This window comes from Hyperolius riggenbachi, chromosome 11 (assembly GCF_040937935.1).
Source record: "Hyperolius riggenbachi isolate aHypRig1 chromosome 11, aHypRig1.pri, whole genome shotgun sequence".
NCBI lineage: Eukaryota > Metazoa > Chordata > Amphibia > Anura > Hyperoliidae > Hyperolius > Hyperolius riggenbachi.
Window position 1 is genome coordinate 205469704 of NC_090656.1, and position 17136 is coordinate 205486839.

The 17136-nt window shown below is 46.2% G+C and overlaps 1 protein-coding gene across 3 annotated transcripts in view; it reads right to left on the minus strand.

Moving 5' to 3' along the window:
* Positions 1-3503: 3503 nt before the first annotated feature.
* PIK3C2A (phosphatidylinositol-4-phosphate 3-kinase catalytic subunit type 2 alpha) overlaps positions 3504-17136 on the minus strand; it is a 125276-nt gene continuing 111643 nt past the window's right edge. For all 3 annotated transcript variants that reach the window (XM_068261075.1, XM_068261076.1, XM_068261077.1), the window contains exons 25-34: positions 16858-17027; positions 14465-14621; positions 13577-13686; positions 13293-13497; positions 11479-11603; positions 9800-9917; positions 8006-8087; positions 7818-7927; positions 7607-7732; positions 3504-5157 (exon numbers count right to left, since the gene is read on the minus strand). In XM_068261075.1, coding sequence (XP_068117176.1) covers positions 4975-5157; positions 7607-7732; positions 7818-7927; positions 8006-8087; positions 9800-9917; positions 11479-11603; positions 13293-13497; positions 13577-13686; positions 14465-14621; positions 16858-17027 — 1386 coding nt within the window. In that variant the 3' untranslated portion in view covers positions 3504-4974. The remainder of the gene's footprint in view (positions 5158-7606; positions 7733-7817; positions 7928-8005; positions 8088-9799; positions 9918-11478; positions 11604-13292; positions 13498-13576; positions 13687-14464; positions 14622-16857; positions 17028-17136) is intronic.

A 17136-nucleotide genomic window follows, 5' to 3' on the forward strand; every position in this document is an offset into this window, starting at 1 on the left:
CCTATGACAGCCGGGTGGTCACCAAATCTAGCCGGGTGGAGCACCCGGCTAAAAGAGCCTGGGGAGAACACTGCTGGCACCAAGAAAGTTGTTACCTGGAGCAGCAATTGTCTCTCTTGTTCACAGTGCAGCTTGTCTGCCCACATGTTGGGAAGGATTTGTCGTAACCAGAGCAAGGCGAATCAGAGTAAATGTAGAGCGAAGCAGGTGGAGACATGGAGCAATTGCTCCGGGCATCTAATCAGACTCTTTCATTAGGAAGTCTTCTCCTCTTTTGCACTAGGTCTGTTCCAGTATACATGCATTCCATAACTCTGCCTTGTATCTTTTCATAATCTTGTTCATGCTACAGAATTTAATCCAGGTTTCCTTGAGGGCTGGGCAGAAGCAGAGACTGGAGCGGCGCTACACACGGCAGATAAGGCGACTAGCTGTCTCTTCAATACTTTACTACGGTACTGAGGAGACATCTAGTCACCCTAATGTAATGGGGATGATGACTTTGAATAGTGGGAGTACTGAGCTTTTTTACTTATAGGGGGGGGGGGGGGGCGCACTTTGGAACCTCTGCCTCTGTTGCTGGAGAAGCTTGTCCCGGCACTGAGTACAGCTAACAAATAGAACATTAGTAGCAAAGAAACGTTTCATATTGTTTTCCAGGAAAGGGTTGCAAAAAGAGCTTCTCTGAGCTATTCAACCAGCTTGGTGGAACTCAGTCCTGTTTTCTAAATAGCTTAAACAGCCAAGATACAGGGAGAGAGAGCTTGAGATAAAGTTTTACTGCTGGGAAGTTAAAAGGGTCATTACTTCTGCTTTGTTTCACAGCTTCTAGTAAAACAAAACTGCAAATGTGAAAGAATGATGCAATGTGATAAATAAAGCTATATAACTAAAATTAAAAAAATGAGACTCTTATTTGCTACTAACGTTCTAATCATTATCCATACTACACATACAATTCATTATATCATATGTTTATTTTCGCTTCAATGTCATTTTAAAGTACACCTGAATTAAAGGAAAAACAACAACAAAAAAAACCGATGGAATGGGGTCACCTCTACATATTTTACTTGTACCAGTTAGGCCTGGTGCACACCAGAGGAGTTTTTCTGAGCGTTTTGAGTTTTTAAATCTGCTGCTAATGTTATCCTATGTGTCTGTGCACACTGGAGCAATGAGGTTTTGTAAAAAAACCCATAGCATTACATTGGGAAGAGCTTTTAGAGGTTTCAAAAGCTCTCCTCAATGTAATGCTATGGGGCTTTTTACAAAACCTCATTGCTCCAGTGTGCACAGACACATAGGATAACATTAGCAGCAGATATAAAAACTCAAACCGCTCAGAAAAACTCCTCTGATGTGCACCAGGCCTTAATTAGGTTTCGTTTGGCCACAAGACCTTTTTTCCCACTTATTGACCAGAGCAGTTTTGACAGTTTAGCTATGTCCTTATTTAATCAGAAATAAATTTATCCCTACTTAGGACACAGAAATGAAATATATATTGTTTTTTTCAAGACAAAGTAGGCTTTCATTGTATGCCATTGTTTTCCCTCAAACTATTTTGTTTTCTATGAATTGTAATGGGCAAACAAAGAAAAAAATTGAAAAAAACAACATGTATTTCTCAGTTTTACCAATTCCAGTTTAAAAATAAAAAGTGCTACTGTAGATAAAAAACACAAATTTGGGTTGGCTATTCTTACTGCTTATCACAATGTTATGTTCCGGTCACAATTTATGGTGAAGATATTGGATTCTGAAATAATGCTACAAGAGTGTATTTTTCACTATGAAATGAGAAAATAAAAGTATTTTTAATAGTAAAAATCAATCTCATTAGCTCAGGAAGCATATATTCCCATTCACCAATTAGTGTGGCATCAGATAGTGCCAGAAATCTACACAGGAGCAAGTCCAATCCTGCACAGCACTGCTTCTGTACAAGTCAGTAGATCTACTGACTTGTGACTTAAATGAAGTCACAGAGGACGTAGATATACTGACTTGTGGATAAAGTGGTTAAGCTCAGGAGCATCCAGGAAACCTCTGGACTGTCCAGAGGCTTCCCATAACTGAGGTAAGTATCTAACACATTTTTTTTTCTTAGTTCAGGTGTACTTTAGAACTTACACTATAGTTCTAGACCAGGCATGGGCAAACTTGGCCCTCCAGCTGTTACAGAACTACAAGTCCCACAATGCATTGCAGGAGTCTGACAGCCACAGTCATGACTCATAAAGGCAAATGCATTATGGGACTTGTAGTTCCGTAACAGCTGGAGGGTCAAGTTTGCCCATGGCTGTTCTAGACTTATACAAGTGCTCCCATATGAGCCTTAACCTGCTGAGCGGTCTGGACGAGCTCAGCTCGTCCAACACCGCCAGAGGCTGCAGCTCAGGCCCTGCTGGGCCGATTTGCACCAAATAAAAAGCAGCACACGCAGCCGGCACTTTGCCAGCCGCGTGTGCTGCCTGATCGCCGCTGCAGCGCGGCGATCCGCCGCGTGCAGCGGCGAAAGAGGGTCCCCCCAGCCGCCCGAGCCCAGCGTAGCCGGAACAAACAGTTCCGGCCAGCGCTAAGGGCTGGATCGGAGGCGGCTGACGTCAAGACGTCGGCTGACGTCAATGACGTCACTCCGCTCGTCGCCATGGCGACGAGGGAAGCGAAACACGGAGGGCCGCTCATTGCGGCCTTCCGTGTTATCTCTTGCCGCCGGAGGCGATCGGAAGATCGCCTCCGGAGCGCCCTCTAGTGGGCTTTCATGCAGCCAACTTTCAGTTGGCTGCATGAAATAGTTTTTTTTTTATCTAAAAAAAACCCTCCCGCAGCCACCCTGGCGATTTAATCAGAACGCCAGGGTGGTTAACAGATATGCAATGGTTATCCAAAGAAGTCAGCTGCCAAGGTGCCACTCCACAATAGATGCACAATTTGTACAGAAATCCTAAGCGCTCATAAACTTGGAACGTGCATTCCAACAATGATCAGCCTGCGGTCACCCATGCTTAATACAAAACAGGTGGCCACCACCAAAAAAGCAGAGGATAAGTCACTCTTTTAAGCGAACCAGACTTTATTATAGCTTAAAATCTAATAAAACACAGTGTGCAACACTTACCTTGTGGGTCCCTATGACAAGGACCCAGCGTACAACAATTGCCTTAGGCATACCAGCAGTACGCATAAGGCAGTCGGAGAAATGCCCAGTCTCTTTTCCCTAACGGTTTCGGCATTGGGCTGTCAGATCCCCTGACGGCAGCAGAATGCCGAAATCGGTATGGAAAAGAGATGTGCTGTTATCTTTTAGAGCAGAGTTTATGAGCTCTGAGGATTTCTATACACAAATTGTTGAACTTACACTAGCCAACATGATGGCTTTTAGACTCTGCCCTGGTAGACTTGTGATGCATCCTTGTGAGGAATATCTGCTTGTATGTCAGTCTTGACTAGACGTTCCCACATCGGACTCCCCAGGAGGGCTACAGATGCTGCAAAACTTTGACATGAATGCAAAACTAGCAAAATTTATTGGAACAAATGTGAGCAAATGTTATGGCCAAGAAGCAGAAACTGGTCAAGGGGAAGAAAAAAAGTCTCCAATTCATCTCCGACGAGTTAAAACAATGTGCTGGACACACATCCGAATGATTATGGCGTCACATTAAGAAAAGAACAATGACAGAGGGTGTTAGTGAGACAACAGACACACAATAAATACAATATACACTTATACACAATACGCTGCAGTGGTGGGTGCCTCTGTGCCCACCATTCACAGATTATATACATGTTACACACAGGGCCGCCGCCCACCCCCCCAACTGCACACTCCTGTCATAACGCTGAAATGGACTCGCAACAAAATGGCAGCTAATAATGGTTACATTAACATCAGACATTGCGATTATATTACTACATCCAAGAGCAGTGACCATCCTTCTATAGCTCATTTTATATCAAAACGCAGTGAAATTAGTTAAATACACGTTATTTGTAGTAAAATAGACGTTATCTATGGTACAACGAAACCTTTGGAAAAATCTAGAGCTTTGGTTGAATGGTCTCAGGTTTAATCTACAACTCAATAGATTAATAAAAGTCTCTTCTCCCCCTAATTCCCTTTATGTAACACGCGCGGCAGCCAGCGGCTCTGCAAGAGCGCTGGCGGACAGATTTTATTCTCTACGTGAATAGACCCAAGGAAGTAGTTTATTTTGTGAAATGACAGCAGGGCTAGGTCACCGGCTATCGGCTGGTCTATAAGGCAAGCACTGTCTATACACAAATGCGGAGACGCTGTTATTGCTGAGCGATCGATACGAAAGACTGACTGGCAGCAGGCTGCCGTTTCTCTCTAATATATAAAACATTCCTATTAACGTCTAGGGCGCAGGGCGAACTATATATACACGAGTGTGAAATGGTACAGCGCTCTCTATAACTATTGTACTATTTGTGCTTTAAAAAGTGCTAAAGCCGAAAGCAAGCACTAGATGGCGCCAATACATCACATTTCCTCTAAGTGGTTCTGGAATGCTCGAGTTTCAAGTTAAGGAGTTATTGGATCATGGTGTAACGGACGTCACACACGTGCAGTGGAATTTAGTCCATCGCCTCCTAGTGGTCATGGATGGGGGGTAGCAGGGAGCACCGCCTCCTTGCATAATGATACAAGGGTGAATAGTGGGATAATCTGCTGGGTCCAGGCTGTGCTTTGTGCTATCGGGTCAGAACACTTCGTCGCAGATCATCACAATTACGGGTAGAACTTGTTCCTCAGTAAATGCCACAAATATAACTGCACTAAAGTCTCTAAGGATCAGTCTTGCTGTGTGGTCTTCACTGCGGGGTTGGTCCAATGTGCTCAGATTGAGTTTGCGTCTAAGACATACGGCACCTCCTTCAGCCTGTGCGTGTGACTGTAGTCAGAAGTATGGCACTTCCATTACCATGTGCCGAACACTGTTCTTAGAAGTATGGCACCTCCGTCAGCTTGTGCCAGCCAACCGTCTCCTGGTTCAGGTTGAAATCCTTCAGCGCAAGAGTCACTCCTCCCAGGAAGAAATTCTCCCTCAAGGACTCTGCGCTGAGCACACTAAGCTGAAGATCTCTCTGCCGTAACGTCTCTGTGCTGTACCCGCTGTACACCAGCTGTGGAGAGAGAGGTGCAATGTGAGCCAACAATATGGGGGAGATGCAAAGTAAGAGGAGAGATTGATGGCTAAAAAGAAACTTAAAGTGAACTTGAACCGAGTAAAATTATTTAAAATAAACACATGATGTACCTGCAAATGACTATTACATACTTACCTCGCAGTCCGGTTCCACTCAGAAGCTCACCATTTTCTTCCAACATTAATTCCTTCCAGTTTGACAATGAGTTGTTGTCAGTTATAACTGAAAGAACTGAACTGAGGAGAAAGGTAATGTCCATGTTTCCCTATGGCACAAGTGGCAAATATTACAGTTTAACAGTGTGCTGACCAGGAAGCTGTTATGGAGTAATGGCCATTTTCAAAACAGAAAACGGAAAATTCCATAGATCACAGTGGACAAACAGGAATCCGGAGAGGAGAAAGAGATTAAGGAGTAGACTACATGAGAGGTAAATAGGACGTGTGTATGTTTATTTTGAATTTTAATTTTCAGTTAAGGTTTGCTTTAAAGCAAACCTGAACTGAAGATTAGACAAACTTATATACGACATATTTACCTCCTGTGTAGTCTACTCATCAATCTCTTTCTCCTCTCCCGATTCCTGTTTGTCCACTGTGATCAATGGAATCCTCCGTCCTCCATTTTAAAAATGGCCATTACCCCATAACAGCTTCCTGGTCAGCACACTGTTAACCTCCTGGGGGATACAATTATATCGCCCAGGAGGTGACGCAGCACTATTTTTTAAAATTTTTTATTTTTTAAATCATGTAGCGAGCCCAGGGCTCGCTACATGATAGCCGCTGTGCAGCGGCATCCCCCCACCCCCTCCGATCGCCTCCGGCAATCAAAGCAAACAGGAAATCCCGTTCAGAACGGGATTTCCTGTTTGGCTTCCCCCATCGCCATGGCGACGATCGGGATGACGTCATCGACGTCGTGACGTCAGAGGGAGTCACGATCCACCCCGCAGCGCTGCCTGGAACTGATTGGCCAAGCTGCGCACGGGGTCTTGGGGGGGGGGGGGGGGGGAGGAGCGGCGCGGTACGTAGCGGCGAATCAGCGAGGAGCGGCGGCGATCGGTATATACACGCAGCTAGCAAAGTGCTAGCTGCGTGCAACAAAAAAAAAATTATGCAAATCGGCCCACCAGGGCCTGAGAAATCCTCTGTGGCGGCTTACCCAGAGCTCAGCTCGGGATTATCCCCCAGAGGGTTAAACTGTAATACCGCCCACTTGAACCATAGGGAAACATGGAAATTACCTTGCTCATCAGTTGTCCTTTCAGTAATAACTGGCAGCAACTGATATATAACTGACAGCAACTGCTATATTTCAATTCCGACAAAATCTTGCCAGAACTGGAAGGAATTGTAAGAAGAAAATGGCGAGCTTCCGAGGAAAGCTGACGGTGAGGTAAATATGTAATATTATTTTGCAGGCACATCATGTGTTTATTTTAAATGCTTTTACTCAGTTCAGGTTCACTTAAAGGTAAAAAATAAAATACCTTAGTACAGTAGATAATATTCCTGTATATAAATTATACATGTGTTAAAATTTGTAATCCAGCAGCATAAGAGTTACAGTTAGCTATTCCTAGTGTTAGTGTTCTCCACCTACTGTATATGTAATCTAGCAGCAGCGGAGTTACAGGCAGCTTTTCCCTCTGCTTCCTGCCTATCTCATCTGCAAGTGTGAAGCAAATGACTCATGCTGCCAGCTCACATTTCCAATCAGTGAGTGGATGAGTATGGAAAAGAAGTAGGACTGAAGCTCACCGTGTAGGCCAATATCGACTCCTAACGCAGACCCCAGCAGGTGGCATGCATTAGGAGTGGAGATTGTCAATGAGCTGCTAATAATTTCAAACTGATGCATATATTATGCAAATTTAAACTGAACCAAATAAGTGGTCAGGCAGTTGGCAGAGACGGCTTCACAATGCAACAGCGGGATGTGGCGTTTGCGCAAATGCCAGCAAAAGGCAGTAAACACCAGCACTGTCCATTCACTTGAATGAACAGCACTTAAACGGGCCTGTCCATCTGAATCTGCCCTTAGTGGGCCAGTTTAAACAGCATGGTTTCAAGTCGGTTTGTTGTTGCGTTTTGAGCCCCTAGGGTAATACGAGAGATACACGCAGTGCCTCTGAAAATTTGATCAACCGCGGCGCTTGTGCAATCGAGGGTATCGTGAGCTGAATGCTGCAATTCATCTCAATGCGGTAAACAATGTGCATGAATGCCGGAAGTTGCCCATGTGAACCGGCCCTAAACATTCCCAGTTGATAACTAAACAAGAACTAAACAAGTTTAAATAGCAAATGTTCTTCCTGCTGAGAACCTCATCTAATGACACTCCTTGGAGTTCTCCTTTAAAGTCTGCACATTGGTATGGATAATGATGTTCCCTGTAGGAATAAATAATGGCAACAACTCACCATCTCATTGAAGGTGGGGTTGCGGGTCTTTCTGGCAACCTTAGTTTTGCGTTTGGAGGTCTTGTGGGGGTCTGGGAGGAGATAAGTCTTCACATAGGGGTTGGGGTCTGCGTTGTCCTCAGTCACCTGGAAGAACAATTGTTTCTATATGAAGCCACCAACACACAGTGGGAGGGGTTACCATTCATATATATCCGCTATAAGAACTTACCAGGTCTTTTATGTGCATCACCATGATGAAGAGGGTCCCATTTCTATAAGAGATGGAGAGTTTCACTTCACCCTCAATCTTGCCTGATGGTGGACTCATTGGAGGTTGCCCTGGAGACAAATAATACTAGAGATATAGAAACTGTAATATGAGTATAAAGAGATGTAAAGAGCACTTCATCCTCTTACCAATCTCTCGACCAGCAACGTCACTTCCATCCGACCTCTCGTCTCGCGGCAGCGGGTGGAAAAAGGTGTACACCAGGTCACACTGCGGAAGTACAATGGAAATAAGTCAGCGTATATGCTATGCCACATGCATTATAAAATATATAATATGGTACAGATCATATTGGTATACAACATACACAATGTATATTATGGTACAGATACTTACAGTATAGAACAGATTGTTCACTGTAAACAATATTAAATGTTCAATATGGCACATATCACCCACGGCACACAAACACAATGTACACTACAGTAGAGATCACACACTTTATACAATAAATAAAATGCACGATATGATACAAGTCATAGACTGTACAGTATATACATGATGAATGATATAGAATGTGCAGTATAGACAATATATGATGGAACAAATGGAAAACACCAGTTTCTTCTCAGTCCTTTAAAGTGGTATGAAACTGAAATGTCATCTGTGGTCTAAAACATTAAACACAGCATAAAAACTTATAGGGAAAAATAATCTATGACTGTGAATGTTACTGGAAGGGTTAATGATCAAACTTCCACTTCACTCACAAGCTAACTGGTAAGATTGCCTTGCCCAAAATTATCATATCATGTTGAGTTATATTTGAAAGTAAAGTAAATACTGTAAACCTGAGGTGCTTGTCCTGTAACCAAGAGGAAGGCAGAGAACTTTGTTTGCACACCAGTTACTTGATTACAAGACAATCTTATAATTTGTCCAGTTGGCCTCTACACCAGCCTTTCTTTGTTTTCTGTTAGTTTTGCACTGTAAGTGTCAAACCACTGTTTTGTGAAACAGTGTGGCTGGCATGAGACAACTGTCAAGCCAGATCCTTACCCCCTTGTATTTGCTGCTACTCACACCACATTTAAAGAGGATCTGTACTAAGAAAAAATGCCCCTGGGGGGTACTCACCTGGCGGGTGTGGGGGTGGGGAAGCCTCTAGATCCTATCGAGGTTTCCCCCGTCCTCCTCCATCCCACGGTGGTCTCGTTGCAGGTCCAGGAACGGCGGTCATTTAAATATTTACCTTCCCGGCTCCAGCGCAGGCGCAGTAACAGCTCTCGGCTCGGAAATAGGCAGCAATAGCCGATCCCATTCGGGTCCGCTCTACTGCGCAGGCGCGAGTCTCCTGCGCCTGCGTAGTAGAGCAGACCCGACTGAGATCGGCTATTTCCGAGAGGAGAGCCACAACAGCGCCCCCTGCTGGAGCAGGGAAAGGTAAATATTGCACAGCCTGACAAACGGTCATGCTGTGCATTCAGTGGACTGCAGCGAGACTGCCGTGGGACACAGGAGGATGGGGGAAGCCTCGATAGGATCCAGAGGCTTCCCCCACCCGAGGCGAGTACCCCCCCAGAGGAATTTTTTCTTAATACAGAGTCTCTAAATTGCAATATACTTCATGCAGTGCCCCAATTTATTCCCTATGCTGATTGGTAAGAACACGAAAGGCCCTTTACGTTTAGCATCTAAATAGCTGCACATAACGTGTGTGTGTGTGTGTGTGTGTGTGTACAGCAACTCACTGATGTTATTACTTTAAACAGGAATTGTGGCCATATTATTTTTTTCACTTAAGTTTGAAAGAAAATACATGGCATGACAAATGAGGGAAGGCATGACAACATCTCCATTCACCTTTAGACTGGAATGAGTACTATAGGCCTTTTTAGAAATGTCAATAGTTCCTCTCGGTGTCTCAAGATACCATGTAGGTGAATGTTCTGCATCTGAGAGTGAGATCAGCCTGTGCTTACCTCAGCAACCTCTGGTGAGCTGTTCAGCAGACTCTGCATGTAGCTATTCAACTCCACTTTTCTCTTGGCAGCAACTTCCTTTATGTGGGTTCTTCCAAGGATCACCTTACTGGGGAAACTAACAGAGAGAAGAGGGTGTAAAACTGCTGCTACTATATGATATTGTTATACCTGTAAAATGATGTGAGCTGAAAATGATGTAAAACAGCTGCTGCTATAAGATCAAGTGACACTTGCAGAATTATGTGAGCTGAGGAAGGTGTAAAACTACTGCTATAAGGGCTGGGGCCCACTACATATCGCAATCGCTAGTGATTTGTGGTATTGTTTTGTAAGCGATATTAGAAGCGATTTCAGTGCTCAAACACAATAATACATTATAGCACAAATCTTCCAAAATGCTGCATGTCCAACAACTACAATTCCCCTAATTGCAATCGCTAGTGGGATTCGCTTCATCCACTTACAAGCATTTTGGGAAATCACTAGCAACTGAAGGCGATCCCAAAACACTGCCAAAAAATGCTCTAGTGGGTCCCAGCCCTAAGATACTCAGGGCCACTTCTAGCCTTTTTGTCACCCCAGGCAAGTCCTGTGCCACCCCCTCCTCCTCCAAAAACTAGAGAATATAAATGTGCCGTATAAGGTGGATACAGGGAGTCCTCAAGATACAATCAACCTGCCTATCCTGTCACATTTAGTTGCGCACTCCCTTCCTGCATTGCCCCAGTCCAATGTGTAAATGCAGAGTGTAGTTCAGCAGAAGCTGTGCTCTCACCTCTCCACTGGAGTCCAGTGCTGTGCTTCCATCTGTCCGCTCACCACTCCGCCTAGTGCTTGGCATCTCCTACAGCATATAGGAGGAGAGTAAAGTGCCAGCACTAGAGGGAGCAGGAGACAGACAGGATGGTCGTACAAGCACAGCGCTGGACTTCAGCAGGGAGGCGAGGACACAGCTTCTGCTGCGCTATATGCTGCCTTTACACACAGGTCTGGGAGAGTGCAGGAGGGGGACGTGGATAGATAGTGGCACAGGGGAACAGAAGGAGGCACAGGGGGACAGAAGGAGGCACAGGGGGACAGAAGGAGGCACAGGGGACAGAAGGAGGCACAGGGGGACAGAGATAGCACAAGAGGACAGAGGGAGGCACAAGGAGAAGGAGACACAAAGGGACAGAAGGAGACTAGGGGGCAGGGCTCTGTATGTGGGTGGGGCTTTGCTCTGGGCAGGGCTTAATCCAGGGGCATGTGCCCCCCAGGTCCAATGGCACTTTAGGCAATGGCCCTGGTGTTACTCACAGCATTATACCAGCTGATTATGGTGTAAATCAGCTTCTGCTGTAAGATAATATGACACTCACAGAATTATGGGTGTAAAACTGCTGCTGCTATAAAAGCAGGTGATACAGAACTATAGGTAGGCAGAGAAGAGTATAAAATGAAATCAGAATATTTTACACTCTCTGATCTGCAAGTTAGCAGTGGGGCAAATTTATCAAAACTTGGAGCAGTCAATCAGAATCCTTGGTTTAGGTCTTTGTTCCAGTTGTGTTGCAGTTTTACTTGCACTGGTTTTGAGGAAGTAGAGTCCCTGTTATTTCTGCCAAAACGGAGTGACCAGGAGAGGAAGAAAAGCCCCAACACTGACCACAGCAAGAACTTCACCCCTCCCCACTTACCCTGGAAGCTTCCAGAGGGGAAAGAGGATGCTCATCTTGTTGTGCAACTCTTGGAACTCATCGAAGGTCCGGAACACAAATGCAGAGTCATCTTGTACCTCCCTCACCACTCTTACTACATAGATCTGTAAATAGCACATATAGGACATTTCATGATTTACCAACAAAACACATATGTGTCACTCAAAGAAACATACATTGGGTCACGTGTCACAGTGACAATACACACAAAAGAAGTCGGTTGAAAGAGACAACGCACAAACACTGATCTCTTCCCTGTACGCATCAGACATGGCTCTTGTTCCCCCACACACAGGGTTTTTCCCTCTATACAAAACAGACTTGCTCTCTTCCCCTGTATAGAGTGGACACTTTCACTCTCTTCTGCTGTATGTAGGGGACAATTACACTCACATCTCCTGTAAAGCACAGACATTCTCTTGCTCTTGTCCTCTGTACAGATCAGACATGGTCACTCATCCACAATCTCCTCCTTGGAGCTCAGATGCAGCTCACCTTAATTAGGTAGCATGTGCCGGTGCTCTTTCTCTGCAGGTCCACCACTCCTGCCAAACGGAACCTTCACCACTATAGAAAAAGGCACTTCACAGGCTTCAAACTTGCGTTTGTGATTTATTGAGCAAGACACACTACATGCTACGAGTCTCCTGACCCTTCCCCAAGTGTGGAGGAAGGGTCAGGAGACTCGTAACATGTAGTGTGTCTTGCTCAATAAATCACAAACGCAAGTTTGAAGCCTGTGGAGTGCCTTTTTCTATAGTGGTGATGGTCACTCATCCCTGTGCAGTATGGACACTATCACTGTTGTATCGTATTCAATGCCAAACAGCTGCAGCTAAAGCACATACAATTTTGTGATGCGTTTTGTGATGCATTAATTTAAAGGAAACCAGCATAAGGACGCTAGCATAATACTGCTCCCTGTTATGCTCTCTTCTAAGGCTGCATCTGGAATATGTAAATCAGTTCCGGGCAACGCATTACAGGAGGGACATTACAGTTTTAGAGCAGGTGCAGAGACTAGCAACAAAACTAATTAGAGGGATGGAAGGTCTCACTTACCTGGAAAGGTTAGATAAACTGGGTTTATTTAGTCTGGAGAAAAGATGCCTTAGAGGAGATCTAAATAACATGTATAAATACATCAGAGGGCAATATCAAAGCTTGGCGGATGAGCTTTTTGTCCCTAGGCTTGTGAAAAGTATTAGGGGACATGCGTTTGGAAGAAAAATTTAAATGTTTTGCCATTTATTTAGGACAGAGTTCTTCACAGTAAGAGTGATTAAAAAGTGGAATGTATTACCACAGGTGGTAGTTATGGCAAATTATACATCTGAATTTAGATTCTTAGATGCTTTCCTTGCATTAAAAGTTATCCATGCTATAATTACTCGGTAATTGATCCAGGGATTTTATCTGATTGCCAATTGGAAATCGGGAAGCATTTTTTTTTCTCTTTAAGGGCTAATTGGTCCAATTTTGTGTTGAGTTTTTCACTTTCCTCTGGATCAACTGAGATATGTGAAGGTGCAGACTAGTGTTATGCCATATTTTCTGGTTGAACTTGATGGACAAATGTATTTTTTTCAACCCAAATAACAATGTAAATGTCTTCTCCTGTACATCTCAGATCCACTGATTCTCTTCCTCTGTACAGATCAGACCTGCTCACTTTCTTCCAATGTACAGATCAGACATGCTCACTCTCTTCCTTCGTACATAAGGGACACTATCATGGTTTTCCACCTGTGTGAAGCAGATACTCTCACCCATAAAGATCAGCAGTGACTCACATAGTATTTATCGGGATTATATCTCTTGTGGTAGGTGAAGATGGAAGCCTCACGAATGCGTCCGTCCTGTTTCAGGGAGTATGCTTTAGGGGAGAAGGACAAAATGGCGTCATCACTCACAGGAGCACCGGAGAAACGCTGAGCCAGGTTGTGGATGAAGAAATTAAACTTTGTTGCCATGCTTCCCAAGCTGGACTCTATTAACCTGCAGGAACAGAATGCTCCGTATAAAGCAACAGCTCAGCTGGACACACGCTGTACTCGCCCATAAGCCCACACCTCACCTGGTGAAGAAGATGGTGGCCTCTGCGTCCGAGGCTTGTGGTTGGAGGGCATCATGGACGTATCGGAGATCCTGAACGCTTGTCAGTTCTGGCAGCCCAGAGGACAGCATCTAATGACATGACATTAATAGATTACCTCATTAGTCATGAGTATACAAGTGCGAATATTATCCTGGGACTCCAGACAAAAAACAGTCTGGGTGTGGCCAAGTGGGGAAACCGGGCCAGACGAGGCCCAGCAGGGAAAACTGGGCTGGGTAAGAAAAATGGAATGGATGAGGCCTAGCAGAGCAGTAGGAATGGGCCAGAAGAGACCCAATAGGGATAATGGGGCCCAAGGGCAGGATGAGGTCAAGCAGAAAACCAAGCTGGAGAGCAGGTTGGGCTCAAGGGAGAATGGGATGGAATCCGGCACAGTAAATGGGGCAAAGGGCAGGATGAAGACCAGCACAGTAAATGGTACCTGAAGGAACCGCATACAGCACCAGGGAGATTGTGGCTAGAATGCCGAATGAGGCCGAGCAAAGAAAATGGGGCACAGGGGTGGGATAAGGCCAGTGGAAGAATGGGATTGGAGGGCATGATGCGGCCTTGCTGGGAGAACAGGGCCAGAGGGCAGGATAAGGCTCAGCAGGGGAACTAGCAGCGAAGGGAAGGAAGAGGGACTATAGGGGGACTAGCAGTGGAGGAAAGGATAAGATCCAGCAGGGGACTGGCATTGGATGGAAGAATAAGGTCCAGCAGGGGGACTAGCAGTGGAAGTAAAGATGAGGGCCTGTAGGGGGGGGGGGACTAGCAGTGGAGGGAAGGATGAAGGCCTGCAGGGGGACTGTGAGTAGAGGGCAGGACATGGCCTAGCAGAGAGTAGGGGACCGGAATTCTACTCACCAGGGACAGAAGGTTTAGAAAGAGGTTGCTGTGTCTTCGTAACAGGTTATAGGCTTGGCAACAAAGGTCCACAAACAACTGGAAGCGGCTGGTAGGTTTCTCCCCTCCATTAATGACATATGCCATGTCCGATGTCAGCACAAATGGGGCTCGGTCTCTGCAGAAAGCAAAAACCACTAATCAATCACACTTACACAAATGCTAGACTGCAGAGCATCGGCCTGCCGAGAGCGCACCGAGCGTCGGCGCCCGCAAAGAGCGCACCGAGCGTCGGCGCCCGCAGAGAGCGCACCGAGCGTCGGCGCCCGCAGAGAGCGCACCGAGCGTCGGCGCCCGCAGAGAGCGCACCGAGCGTCGGCGCCCGCAGAGAGCGCACCGAGCGTCGGCGCCCGCAGAGAGCGCACCGAGCGTCGGCGCCCGCAGAGAGCGCACCGAGCGTCGGCCCCCGCAGAGAGCGCACCGAGCGTCGGCGCCCGCAGAGAGCGCACCGAGCGTCGGCGCCCGCAGAGAGCGCACCGAGCGTCGGCGCCCACAGAGAGCGCACCGAGCGTCGGCGCCCGCAGAGAGCGCACCGAGCGTCGGCGCCCGCAGAGCTCTGCCCCTCCTGACGTCAATCGCCGCATGGATTGCCGCCTCTCCCCGCCCCTCTCTGTGAAGGAAGAGTGAGGGGCGGGCAGAGGCAGCGATGCGCCGCGATTGTGAAATTCCTTATGTGGCCCAGCCTCATCCTGACTTTGCCTCCTGCGGCCCCCAGGTAAATTGAGTTTGAGACCCCTGCTCTACATACATAGAGCTCTGCATACAGCAGGAATAATACCACATGCCCTTTCACATCTTCCTAGTGTGTGACTTCTGTCACAAGGAAATCATCATTCCTGGATATTATGGGGAACTCCAGTGCAGAAATCTTATATTTCCAACTCATAAATTCTTTTACAAGAGGGCAAGATCTACATCTCTCCTGAGCATGACAGAATACAACATCCCTTTACCATTAAACTTCATGTAATATTTTTATCAGGGAAGATTGAGATCTCCGGACAAGAACCTTCACCTCCGCATGGGCTGCCTATGTAGATGCTGCTGCTTCCTAGCTACCAGAAATAGCAAATACTGTGCACAGGACCTGAGTGACAGCTCTGCTGGTCAGGAAATGCTCCAATGACACCATCATTATCAGAGAGACTCCAGACTGACAGTAAAGTGAGCTGGACTGTGACCTACAATAAGAGTACACAAGTATTATTTTCATTAACCCCTAAGATTCCACCAGTATCTGAAAGCAGCATCCTGGTGAGGTGAGCCCAGACTCTGATCTACCCCAGGAGCAAGATGGTGGCTAAGCGGATAGCAAGATTATGCCATAGGGAATCATCAGAAGGAGGTTGCCGTTTCAGCTCGCTCTACTACGGTCTTGAGAAAGCCCTAAAAGTGGGGTGAAACGTTGACCTCCTGCACACCTCCTGACGATCCCCTATGACATAATCTTGCAGCCTGCAGGGCATTGTGCTGTCCTTTGGATTTGGAATTTATTATGTATGCATTTTAATATCCATGGAATAAAGTAACGTTTTATTTGAACTAGGATGTGATGCCCCTGGATATCTCTTGGGTACACATAAAATAATATATTCTTGCAGTGTTTAAAAGTGTACCAGAGATGGTACACTAGCGCTTATTTATACTTACCTGGGGCTTCCTCCAGCCCCAAGAGCACCGTGGCCACCCTCTTCAGCCCTCCGTTATCCCGCTATGACACCACCAGTCGTGGGCTTCTGCACATACGCGGCTCTGCCTCCAGCACACCCCCGCTGTGCTCCCGACCCCTGGAACGTTCTGCAGCAGTACTAGTGTGCGGGCGCAGAGAGCTCCAGGGGGCGGGTGCGCAATGAGGGGTGCTCCGCGCAAGCACAGATGTCCGCAACTGCCCGGATTCCCGGGAATCATAGCGGCATAACAGAGGGGCCGAGGACGACTGCGAGGGAGGGCACGATGCTCATGGGGCTAGAGGAAGCCCCAAATAAACGCTAGTGTACCATCTTAGGTTTACTTTAAAACTGCTGTGAGGAGCAGAAATGATTCTCTCCCTACTGCCAGTGCCACAAAGGTTTAAATGGGTCACATAACACTGGAATACTATGCAACTTGACTGTCAAATAAGAGTGAGATAATACCCCACAAAACAAAACACTGCTGCGGCTGACAGGTGGGGCCAAGCAGGGGCTAGAAGGGGGCATGCAATCACTAGCAATAATTCGCTTTTATTTTTATTTTTTTACTCCATAGGAGAGGGAAAGCCCTTTTTGAGGAGAGATGTATTGAGCCTCATCACTTCTTTATAAATAGGATGATGGCATTTGTGCATGATTATTCTATTAATGTGGATAAATTACCTCTTGAAGCTGCCGAACATCTGGGCGTGTCCCAGGAATTTGCCAAAGTCAATGTGAAACATGTGACCAGTGCAGCGCAGCATGATGTTGTCGTTATGGCGGTCACAGATGCCCAGCACATAGGTGGCCACGCAGCAGCCGGCACACGAGTAGATGAAGTTTTCTGATGCCTAGATGCAGAGAACACGTATTTTAGGCCTCTTGCACAGATTCCGATTTGCAGTGTGCAGGGAGAAAACTGCAAATCGGAATCTGAATCGGATGTAAAAACTGATTAAA